At 47.3% G+C, this 12,734-nt stretch overlaps 1 protein-coding gene across 1 annotated transcript; it reads left to right on the plus strand.

Annotated features, from left to right (window-relative positions):
- thop1 (thimet oligopeptidase 1) lies at positions 1–11,400 on the plus strand. Its single transcript, XM_069186218.1, has 13 exons — positions 1–544; positions 2,682–2,888; positions 4,040–4,188; positions 5,263–5,370; positions 5,636–5,738; positions 5,972–6,132; positions 6,527–6,662; positions 7,231–7,597; positions 8,037–8,238; positions 8,714–8,900; positions 9,749–9,877; positions 10,281–10,417; positions 10,984–11,400. The coding sequence occupies exons 1-13, from the start codon at positions 532–534 to the stop codon at positions 11,143–11,145; spliced, it is 2,061 nt and encodes a 686-aa protein (XP_069042319.1). The 5' UTR covers positions 1–531; the 3' UTR covers positions 11,146–11,400.
- Positions 11,401–12,734: the final 1,334 nt, after the last annotated feature.

The raw sequence follows: 12,734 nt of genomic DNA on the forward strand, positions 1-12,734 counted from the left end.
AACAAATAGATGTTTTCGGCAAAACAAAAAACAGAAAGCATGTGGCGCGGGTGTGTGACTGTATTAAATAATTGCTAGTTTTTAATTATGTTTTAGTTTCTTTATTGATTTCGCTGGGTATTTTTTTTCACCTTGTCCCACAACAGTTAAAGTGCCTTTGCCGTGGAATCGCGAAACAGAGGCCATCGGGGTCGACCATTCAGAGTCGCCGCTGACGTGTGCTGTTATTTTTGTTTGCCGTAACCTGCAACCGAGGCTCAGGGCGACCCGCCGCACTGTTGTGAAATTAATTCAACAGACGGGACAGTCAGGAGTCTGGGACGGAAGTACCGTTAATAAAACAACGCCCCCCGAAGCGGAAGCGACCGCCGGTTTCCAGGGGAACGAGTGATTGACAGGATGGCCAGCCAACCACCGAGTTTCTGCTGCTCAGCCCGGTAGTAGCGTGGTTCAGTGTGAGCAGACACCATTCTGACCCGGAGCTCTTCAGCAGAGTATTTGCAGGGCGAATTTACTTCATCCTTGTGTACTATGGCCCCGACAGGTGAGTTATTAAACCTTTTTTTTTGTCAACCTACGTCCCCATAAGTACCCACAGTTTAAATTTCTTTGATGAGCTCCTCTCATTTGCAAGATGAATTGCTTTTTGTATACTGGGTGCTGCTCAGAAATCGGACCGTACTATGTTACTTTACGGGGGGTTACGTAATTAAAACGTTAAAATGTATTTTTTTTTATGGAGTGCAGTTTTTCTTCAAATAACTTCAATATTTTCCACTGAAAAGTCCGGCAAAGGCGGCGTGTGTCTAGCTGGGATAACGTGCTCAATCATTTGCTCTCGCAAAGTGCAGTCGTGAACTTGAGGGCACCCCTCCCAGACACAGTCTGTTTACACGAGTTTCACTGCGGGCAGTCCCAGCTCCCCGCTCTCCCGAGCAGATAAGTGGGAATCGCGTTTAGGTATTTGATTACAGGAGTAACACGGGAGTCAACTTGAGGAGGCAAGCTATAGGTTCGAGTAGTTGGTAGATTTCCTTCTTTTCGAGGTGGATTTGTTTTGAAAGAAGAATTTCCCAAAACTTCAGTCCGTGGTCGTGGATGAAACTCGCTTGCCCCCCTAATCGTCGGCTCGAGTAATCTTTTCGCGGATGTCACTGTGTCAGTGTATCTGTCAGTGTCAGGTGGACGTGATTTAAGAGTGGTGATTTAGGTGACACTCCTAACCTAAGCTACGAAGAAGCTCTACACAGATTGTCTTGCAAAAAAGGGACCCATATATTCAATTGCATCAGTCACGTCTTTTTCTGTAGCCACCTGCACTACAGTACAGTATAACAAAATTATATCCAGAAAGGAGTTACTCGAAAAACTGACATTCAGTAGATCTGAAACTCCGTTTGCTTATGTAGTGTTTGAAACTATTAAACATTTTCCATAATTGCAAAAACAGATAATAATTAATAAGTGTTATTTTGAACAGTTAAAAACACCACCTGTATAATGTCCCTCTAAGAGAGTTCAGGCATGTTCTTTGTTTTGAAAGGAATTTCTCTGGGTGTCAGTCAGTCAGCATATTCCTCTCCGGTCACACAAAGGGACATGTGCTGTGGGTGGTTATCATTGGGCTTTTGGAGTGCCCTCTGTAAACCTCTCCTGGCACTAAGAAAAGTTTAATTTAAGCTACTGTTGATGGTTAAATATGGTTCTCCAGTAGCCTGAGCTTGTGAACAAAACATTTAGCAATCGTGTTTTAACGTTGTCTCACAAAAGAGATGACGGGTTGTTAGCCAACCTGTAGACTTCAGCATCTCACACAACTTCAGGGCTGTTTGGTTTGGTGAGGATTGATTGGCTACATTACCCACGTCACACTTCTTCATTTCTGGTAAGCATCATGGATCAGGAGCACATCGCAGACATGAGCCACTGCATGTCACCCTGTACAATTTCAGTGCCACAGCTTTAATTGTTTTGTTTTCCAGAATTTCCTGAAAGTTTTAATATTTTTTTCTGCATAAAAAGGAGTTGTGTTGTGTGCTTTTAAATTTTGTCTCGTGCGATTTTTGTCATTGGGGGCCACAGCCTTTGCCCATTTAGCCCATCCAGAAGTGGTTTTCTTGCCCTGCAGTAGCCACACACACGCTAGTGCTGTGAACAGTACTCATCATTCTAAGCAGCTGCAGTTGGAGTTTGTAACTGTTCTGTTGGAACAGGTCAAAGGTCATATCAAAGGTGACACACCATGCCCCCATAATAAACCCGGAGTCCATCAGACAAAGGTACAGTTGTGCAGGTTTCAGCATTTTACTGTACAAATAAAACACATCAGCAGGTTATCAAAAGACACGGGATGATTACTGGTGCACTGTCTATTTGGCTGCAGAAGAGTGGGGGAGCAAGAGTTTATCATCGAGCACATGTTCGGACGTATCCGAGCCCAAGAAACAACCATGACAGTCAGGAGTCTGAAATACTTCTTGAAGCGAGGACCACGCCGGTACACTGCTCTGCTCCGCCTAGCCGGAGCGAATTGTTTTGTCACAGCTGGTAGGCAAGAAGGGGAAACACTGTAACCCCCCCCAGTGCCCCTGTCCGCAAGCGTCCTGCTGCCCTGACGTTGTCCTGACCCGGCGTTAGCCAGCGCGGTGCAGGGCCTGACCCATCCCCCGCCCCCTCGGCAGGTGAGGTCGTGATCGCCAGCGCCCCGCGGGTCTGCGCCGAGAACCGCCTGCGCTGGGACCTGAGCCCCGAGCAGATCCGGCAGCTGGCCGACGAGCTGATCGAGAGGACCAAGCGCGTGTACGACGCCGTGGGGGCTCTGGAGCTGGAGGCCGTCACCTACGACAACGCCCTGAAAGCGCTGGCCGACGTGGAGGTGGAGTACACAGGTAAGGACGCGTCCTGCTGCGTTTCCGCTCGTGGCGGCACACGGACACGTGGGCTGGTTTTCCGATCAGAACGTGAGCTCACCTCTTCGGTCCTGGAGAGCCACGCTTCGGCCGGTTTCGAGAAACAGTTGGAATCATGCCTCCCTGAGCCAATAACGGATTCAGTTAGGCCACTAATTGGTCTTTAAAAATGAAAATCCGTGTGTCTCTAAAGCTGTGTGCTCACTCCAGGTCCAGATACCAGGATATCCGGATAAGGGATTTGGAAAGGGAATTGTAAGCTGGTGTTGTTAACTCTTGAAGGTTCCTCACGTGAATCTAAACAGAAGGAACAGATGATGACCTAGGATCTGAACAACCTAAAAGGAGTAAACAAATCTCATGCCATTTGGTATAAAATTCCTTAAAAATACCTTCACTCTTACAAGTGCTGAGAAAAACCAACTACGTCTTGCTGAAGTAGGTTAGTTTCCTGCCCATGACTGTTTTAAAGTGTATTAAATGTATGCTGTCATGACATGCAGTAATTACAAGCACTGAAGTCATAAATGTCAGTAAAAGGGATAAATGGCATCAGATTTCTAAAATCTGTTTGCAGATTTCTTTAGCGACTTTACTTGACTAAAATAAAAACGCTCGTTTGCATAAGCAGATAAGTCCAGATAAGCCCACAGCAACATCACTTAACACACAGGCCACTACAGAGCCTTTGTTAAAGGCCTGAGCTGGCAGGAATGCAGCAGGCAATGGTATAGAGTGCTCAGCATTTTCTACATAAAGAGTAGCTGACACTTTGCCTGTGTTTGACAACAAATTGTATATAGGTATTGTTAAAGGAACTGGGAAGTATATACATTTTTTTCTGAGGTTTTGATTGTTTGGAGGCCTGGCGTAAATCTGTTGTTGGGGGGGGGGGGGGAGAATCTCCTTTGTCCGAGTGCTGACATTCCCCTTTTTTGTTAGGTTATTCCTGCTGAAAAGAGAAGACAGGAAACGAAACACTCCACAGCCAAAACGTGTTTCCTATCTTCTCTTTTCAAATAAACCTTTACTTGTTCCTTTGTGGTTTATTATGCATGAAGTCTTTATTTGTCCAATTAGCCTGAAGGTGGTGTCCTAAGGATTGAACGTGTAACCTGTTTCTTTTTCAGTGCAGAGGAACGTGCTTGACTTCCCCCAGCATGTGTCCTCCAACAAGGAGGTGCGGGAGGCCAGTACCGAGGCCGACAAGAAGCTGTCGGAGTTCGACGTGGAGATGAGCATGAGGGAGGACGTCTACAGGAGGATCGTGGCTCTGCAGGTGAGGGCCCCGAGCTGCCGCCTGGCTTCTGCCGCACAGGTGGGCGACGAGCAAGGCAGACAGGTGTTGGGGAGAGACCCCAGTGAGCAGAAGAGATGAGGTGACACACCTTGATTCCGTTTGCTAGACGGAACCATTCTATCTGACATTGTGCTCTGTCACGGGTCGGTTCGTTCGCTTAGCAGTGAAATACAGCAGGCAGGGGAGTGTGCAGGCCTCTCCACTCACCGAGGGTTCATCTCGGCTTTATTAAGAAATGGACATTGGGCAGGGGGTCAGGTTAGTTGCTGATATTAGAGACACTAAGCTGCAACTGTGAATCGCCTGTGAGCTTCATGCATGTGATATAATATGCAGTTGTCATTCTGTGGGAGATCATCTTCACCCGAACATTCAAGGGGCTATGGCCAAGGTTGCAGCCTGGCCCCATACGCCTCTCATCTGGGAGCAGAAATGTCTGGTGCAAAAGCTCGCAGCTAGTCCTCTGTAGATCCCTGTATGATTCACTTTCAGCCATCCAGGCAGCAATCTCATTGTGTCCCCATAGGAGGTTTTTCCCAGGCAGCATAGATACTTGGAAGTGAAGCAACTTCCCTGAGCTCGTTATTTCGTCTCTGAGCTCCGTCCCTGGGGAGAAGGCCATTAGTATCAAATTATGCAGGGGGTTTACAAGCATCCCATAATGAGAAGAATGAATGTAAATGGTTGAAATTGATTGTAATGGGTGCTCTGTCTCAGGTAAAGATGTGTGTTTGAATGAGGCTGAGTTCTTCTTGTGAAGAGAATATTGGAAGATCTATCACTTAGGGGCACAATTTTTCGTCCTTTTTTTTACCAAGTAACTAATTTGCTAAATTCTCATTTCCAATGACAACCAGCAGCGTGGTTTTACAGCAGGCTGTTTGCTAGAGCAATCAGAGTCGAGTGCTTTGCTCATGGGCGCTACAGCAGACTCCCCAGCAGATCTGAACCCATGACCCTTGGTGTAGAGTCCACAGCTTATACCAGAACTCTGCGCTGCTGCAAGCAAAGAGAGATGAACGACTTCAGCACGCCCTTCTTGCTCGTTTATAGGAGAAGCTAGATGCAGACAGCCTGCGCCCTGAAGCCAAAAGGTACATGGAGAGACTGATTAAGCTTGGGAAGAGGAATGGGCTCCATCTGCCCAAAGAGACGCAGGAGGTAAGTCATCAGTGTGCACTGTTACACCTCCCATACACCTCCCATACACCTCCCATACACCTCCCATACACCTCCCATACACCTCCCATACACCTCCCATACACCTCCCATACACCTCCCATACACCTCCCATACACCTCTTTCCTCGCATTACTTAAAGGCAAAAAGATATTACTTATCCAAATTAGCACCTGTTCCTCTACAAGGCTTGACCGGTCTCTCCTAAAGATGAGATAGGACATCTTTTCGTCTTCATTTTTTTCAGGAAATTAAGAAAATCAAGAAGAAATTGAGCAACTTGTGTATCGATTTCAACAAGCACCTGAATGAGGATACCACCAGCCTCTCCTTCAGCAGAGAGGAGCTGGGTAAGACTCTCTCTGGACTGGACTGCATCTGTTTAGCACCCTTATTCTACAGATTAGGCTGCTGGTCTGCTTGACATGTGTGAAATAATTATTTTTAGTCTTTGTTTTTATATGTGCTACTGTAGTAGTAAAAATAGCTGGTGTAAGAGGTGTTGGTAGGTTGGCGCTCTTCCTCTGGAGCAGAACTTCTCCAGATTTTGATGTGCAATACTCCTTGATTACTCTTCTCCCAGGAGGACTCCCTGAAGACTTCCTCAGCTCCCTGGAGACGGACGAGGATGGCAAGCTAAAGGTCACTCTGAAGTACCCTCACTACTTCCCTACCATGAAGAAGTGCCACGTCCCTGAGACCAGACAGAAAATGGAGGAGGCCTTCAACTCCCGATGCAAAGAGGTCATGCTCCTTCCTCAGCCCGAACTCACTCCCAGAGTCCCACGGTGTTGAAATCGACTTCTCCACAGGGAGCAAAGTTGTCCCATTGACTCCCACAAGATCTCTGTGCCCCTGGCATTAACGCCACAGCATCTGTAACCATGTTTGTCTGCTCCATTGTGTGCTAGATGTTGTCTTTATCAGTTTAGTTTACTTCAGCATCAGTAGAATAGCAAAATAGTATAGCCTAAGGATTCCTTCAAAATGAAATCAGAGTTTACTAAAATAACAGAAAGGCAAACACTCTGAAATGAGAATCTGGAGCCTTCCTGGGCCAGGAGTGATGTCCAGCAGAGCTTGTGGCTCTGCTTGTCCAGGGCAGCCCTGCTGACGAATGTCCCGTCTCCCCCTGCAGGATAACTCGGAGATCCTGAAGGAGCTGGTGGAGCTGCGTGCCCAGAAATGCGCCCTCCTTGGGTTCTTCAACCACGCTGACTTCGTCCTGGAGATGAACATGGCCAAGTCCAGCAAACAAGTGGCTGTGTTCCTGGGTACCCAACCTCTTTGCCTAGAAGCCTCTTTGGCCTTAGGCCAGAAACTGGGAGTCGAGTGAGATGAGCGACATAATCAGTATATAAAAATGACCCTCCCTCTGTCTGTATCGGTGTTTCTACTGCTGCTGAGAACTGGCAGAGCATCTGTTCACAGAGGAACATAGATATGACTGCTTGTTGTTTGCAATTTGTTTAATCCCACCTAAATTCCAGATTGGCAGACCCACCATAAATGCATTCTGGGACAGTGCACAAAAAACTTTGAGATAGCTAAAGTATCAGAGGCTGTTTGTTTCATCATTTTGTTGGTAGTAGGTCATTGATTTTAAGATCTCATACAGCTGTTCCTTGAAGGATTCCTGCCTTGTAAGCTTCAGCAGCCTGAGTGCGTAACTTGTTACAGACACCTAAAACTCTTTGTGTAATGAAGATACCCTACCTAGTTACTATTAAAATGCACCTTCTCTTAATGTGCACTTGTGTCTGAAAAGTCGTCTTCCACAAAGAGGTCATGAAGGAGCTTGTTCTGCCAGCAGTCCAGTAATTGCTTGGTTTTCTGGTGCAGATGAACTCGCGCAGAAGCTGAAGCCGCTGGGCCAGGAGGAGCGGGCGGTCATCCTTAAACTGAAGGAGAAGGAATGCGAGAAGCGGGGGCCGAAGTTTGATGGGCAAATCCATGCCTGGGACACCCGGTACTACATGACCCAGGTCGAGGAGACCCAGTATGCGGTGGACCAGAACCTCCTGAAGGAGTATTTCCCCATGGAGGTGGTCACCCAGGGTTTGCTGGACATCTACCAGGACCTCCTAGGCCTCAGTTTCCAGCTAGAGGAGGGTGCCCCTGTGTGGCACGAGGACGTCAAGCTGTATACTGTCAAGGACCGCGCTTCTGGTGACATCATTGGCCAGTTCTACCTGGACCTTTTCCCCAGGTGAGTTGTTTCAACACACCTGAGCATCGTGCAGCAGTGCTGATGTTCTTCCTAAAAAGGAAGAATAATCCAGTACCCTCCAACTGGTATTCTAAATGAAAAGGCACGATGGAGTGTTCTTTGGGTCTAAGATGAAACTATACATTGTCAGTCTCTATTGCTTTGAGGTTTAAAATTGTGTCGTGGTTTTGTGAAATTGACTACTTTTCAAAACGGTAAAATTTCCTAATCGATTTTGAATCCACATACTGATAAACGCTCATCTGCAATCTACAGAGGTCTGCCCTTTTCTGTAGTAAGTATAGTAGTAGGACAAGTATGTTTTTTTCCCCGGTGGTTTTCCCAAAGGAAGTCTGATCTAGTAGCTCCACGACTGTTTGACTGATGCGTTTGCAGCTGTAAGGCCGCACTCCCAGCGCTGAACTCCTGTGTTTGGCAGGGAGGGGAAGTACGGCCATGCGGCCTGTTTCGGCCTGCAGCCAGGCTGCCTGCTCCCTAACGGGACCCGGCAGATCGCGGTGGCCGCCATGGTGGCCAACTTCAGCAAGCCCACCGCCGAGGCCCCTTCGCTGCTGCAGCATGACGAGGTGGAGACCTACTTCCACGAGTTCGGCCACGTCATGCACCAGCTCTGTGCACAGGTGAGGGAGGGCCCCGAGTACTGTGGTGCAACCTGGAGCTTCTGGGGCTTCTGCGCTTGTGTGGGAACGGTATAACAATGAGCACAACTGCTTGAGAGAGGTGTAGCTATTTCAGCTAGTTAGGTCTGAATTTTAGATTTAAGGGCTTTTTTCTGCATTATATACAGTGTTGAAATTAGTGAAAATGACCCCGGTCCAACAGGCTTTATAGACCGCTTTTAAATCAACAATTTGTACAGGCCTGAAACAATTTAAGCCTGATCGATTAAACAGGTGTTATGTTCAATTAAGTCACTTAGGGATCGTTTCGAACAAAAATCCTTCATCCCTCAAGGAACAGTGTTCCCTTCATTATAAAATGACTTGCTTAATTGATCAAGATGGTAAACAAATGTCTCATCGTGAAACATCAGGGGATTTAGCATGACCCAGAATAATAAGTGGATCGCACACTCAACGCCTCGTGCCCCCGCAGACGGAGTTTGCCATGTTCAGCGGCACCCACGTGGAGCGGGACTTCGTGGAGGCGCCCTCTCAGATGCTGGAGAACTGGGTGTGGGAGAAGGAGCCCCTGCAGCGGATGTCCAAGCACTACAAGACCGGCAGCCCCATCCCCGAGGAGCTGCTGGACAAGCTCATCAAGTCTCGCCTGGCCAACACCGGTAACCCCCTGGAGCGAGGCCGTGCGCGGTTTGGGTTCTGTGGCTGTTCAGCAAAGAAGAAGTGCAGCATTATGTCCAGGAATGGGTAGTCATCCTGTGCTCAGAGCAAGTCCTGTCCACTGGTGTCCAGATCTGCATTTGTCTCATTTCCCAAACTGATTTGCTTATTCTTAACATAATTTAGATACTGATTTTCCATATTGAGCCAGAAATGTAGCCTTAAGAAGACGTGATGACAGGTAGCACAGAGGTGTTGGCAGTCAGCACTGCTACCTCATGGCTCCTGAGTACTGAGTCCTTGGATTTCATTCTGGACTTGGGCTCCTTCTGTGCAGAGTTTGCATGGTGTCTCAATGTCCGCACGTGTTTTCTGAGTCTTCTGCGCTTTCCTCCCATGTTGAAAGCGTGTTTAGGTTAAATGGTGACACTAGACTGTCAGTGTAGGTGTCATGCGATGGCTCCCTTCATCGAAGATGGACACTGTTGACACTGACACCGTCTTCGCTCGGGAAAACTGCTGTAATTTATAGTCTGACAGATATGTTGGTCTGTGCTAATATCTCCCTGGATAAGGTTGTTCAGCCCATAAAGTGCGCCTGAACTACAGGACAGAAAATTACTCAAGAAAAACTCCAGGGCCTAATTGTGACACAGAGACATCGAGCTTAGTCAATATTTTTGCTGTATAACTCCCTTTATGCTTCACCTTAAAGCACCCTATAGCAAAGAATTACAAATACAGCAGTATGAAACCTGATCCCATCCCAAGTGCGTTAAATAAAGGAATGTTCTGTGTTTGGCTCTAGAGTAACAGATGTTTCGGTTTGTCTGGGCTCTCCATCACTCAGGTCTCTTCAACCTGCGGCAGATCGTTCTGGCCAAGGTGGACCAGGCCCTGCACACCAAGAAGGGCCTCGACCCGGCGGAGGAGTACGCCAGGCTGTGCCGGGACATCCTGGGGGTGCCTGCTTCCTCAGGTATGACAGGCAGGGGCTGGGAAACCGGGCTCAGGAAATGAGCGCAAACAGAGCCCCGTGATGGAGTCCTACCGCACCCTTACTGAACCGGCACCTGTGTATGACACCACGATAACTAGAGCTAGAAGAAAATGCATTAACATGTACAAAAAAAGGAGGTCTGATAAAGCCGACTCAGTGGAAGGAGCAGGAGGTACGACAGAGACGTGCCGGAGTTTGGAGCCCCCAGCTGTTGATGCTGCTGGCTCACCGCGATGTCAGTGAGAGACGACCTGCTCCTCCGGGAGGCGCTAACTCCTGTGGGACACAGAAGGGCCTGATGGGTAGCACATTCCAAATGGCTGTGAAAGGCGGGCATGCTGGGAGGAGCTCGGCTGTTAACTCTGTCTTCTCCATCCTTCAGGCACCAACATGCCGGCCACATTTGGCCACCTGGCCGGAGGCTACGATGCTCAGTACTACGGGTACCTGTGGAGTGAGGTCTTCTCCATGGATATGTTTTATGCCCGCTTCAAACTGGAGGGCATCATGAACCCCAAGGTCAGTACACCTTTATCTGTTAAATATTTCATTTTCCCAAGGAGTTCTGGGGCTCGGTGAAAAAAGTGAAAAAAGAAAACACAATGTTTCGGCTGTGGAGCCTCCTTCGGGTGTGAGAAAGACAGGGCAGACAGCAAAGATTAAAGAGCACAGGAGAACGAAAGCCGGGAGAGTGGAGGAGGCTGGAGCAGGGGAGAGGCAGAGAGGCCACTCAGGTGGTGCGAAGTGGAGAGAGGTGAAGAGAGGGGTGAAGTTGAAACCTGCATGAGAATAGAGAAGATTACATCAAAACAAATCTGTCATTGAGAGAAGGGGGAAGGTGTGAACCAAGTTTCAGGAGAATTTTTGTTTCTGATGTCTTTCTGCTGTGGGAGTGAAGAAACACTTCTTTGAGAACGCAGACGGAGAGATCAGTGTGATCATGGCCGTCTGAGGTGAAATGAGAAACTATGGGCTTGGAGAAATCTTTAATCTTCACAGCCCTAACATGTCCTCTGAACCACTTAAACTACTTTTGCATATTTACTATATGTGTTTCTCAGTGCGCTTGCCTCTTATTCCAATAGGTGGGCCTGGACTACAGGAACTGCATCTTAAAACCCGGAGGGTCGATGGACGCAGCCGACATGCTACAGAACTTCCTGGGTCGCGAACCAAAACAGGAAGCGTTCCTCTTAAGCAAAGGACTGTCAGTGGAGGTGGAAGCAGGCACGCCCTGCGCCTGCTGACCTCCTCCTCCCCTCTGATGCACCCAGATTAACCCACCCACACCAACCCCAGCGCACCTGTGGCCAGTGCAAGAGACTGCAGTCCAGGTGGTTTGAGAAAGACCCTGACCCACCCCCTCCACCCCACCTGACCTTCCCTACTCCCCCCTCGTATGCGGTGTTCAGTTTTTTGAGATGACTTTGGGCTGTTTCAAATAATTTTTTGGGATTGTATTTGAAACCAGTTGAGAATCATGAAAAATGTTCAAAATATTACTCATAGTGTTGGTGTTACTTTGTTGTTTCTCCTTGATGTCCTCATTGAGTCACTAGATATGTGGTTTGAGGTTGCTGTACATCTGACTTAGTAACTACATAACAAGCCAGTCCCACTTCCTCATGTACCACCTGGATGTTGGTACTGCTACACACCCTACACAGTTGTCTGCAGTGAGAAGCTGGTTACTGTAACTTTATTTCACTTAATTAGACCTGTGGCTCGGCCATGATAGCTATTTATTTGACATGATAAAACCATCTCATTTACAGTGATAACCCTGCCCGTTTCATCTCAGCGCAATTACAATAATGAGCACGCACTTGCAGAGATAAGCATTTTACCATAGTTGAGTGTACCTGAGTAGATATCATCCCCAACCAGTGGAGTCACAAGAACCAAAATCTATCTCATTTGTACATTGAGCTCTTACCCTGTCCATACGCATGAAGAGGGCTGTGTAGAATGGATTTAGAGTTAATCTGGAACTTGACACAGTAGCATAGCTTTCATTTATGTAGCACTTGTCAGCTCGGGAATCCCTGAGCACTGAAGCAACAATGGATTTGCTTCATCGCCCACTGAAATGCTGCTCCTTCTAGGCTGAGACTGCAGTTAATTTGACTTCATTAGCTTGCTACACAGCGAGCAAGAGGGAGCAGAACCTGCTAGCTTTCATACCACTGTTCAAATCTGTTGGGGCTGGAGGACACCTTATATTGAGGTGTATTTAATTTTTGTGGCGTTTACAATGAACATTCGGGAGGGATGACCGTAGCCAAGTTCAATCAGCCTCAGCTGTCCTAAATCATAAGCATTCCTGATGTCATTTCCTCAAACAAAAAAAAAACTGTACAATACTATACACCTCACTTTTCCCCCCTGCATTCATCTCCTGCATCTCTCCTCCACCTGTGCAGCTCCTCCTTGGTCACTCCTCACTCTGCAGGGGGTCCCAGGTAAAAGGTAATTTTACAATGGAATCAGTTTACTAAAGCAAGCAGGTGCATTTTGGGGCATACAGGAGTGTCCTACATTGGCATGCTAAAACAACTAAATCTTTTTATCTTGAAACGAGAAAACTACCAAGGGACAAGAAGTGAAACTAATGGGAATTGTTTTTAATTCTGAACAGAAGGCACCATATTACACAACTTATCCTTTGTTTCCTGCTTTTGAAAATTATGGCTGTTATTGGTGGATGCTCTTGAAAAAATGCTGTACTTAAACTACCACCAGGCACACCATTTAACAGCTGGATACTTTAATTCAAAATAAAGGTGTGAGGGACAGTTAAACACACGAAAAATACTTTATTGAAAGTTGAATTCAT

Source organism: Lepisosteus oculatus, chromosome 29, assembly GCF_040954835.1.
Source record: "Lepisosteus oculatus isolate fLepOcu1 chromosome 29, fLepOcu1.hap2, whole genome shotgun sequence".
Lineage (NCBI taxonomy): Eukaryota > Metazoa > Chordata > Actinopteri > Semionotiformes > Lepisosteidae > Lepisosteus > Lepisosteus oculatus.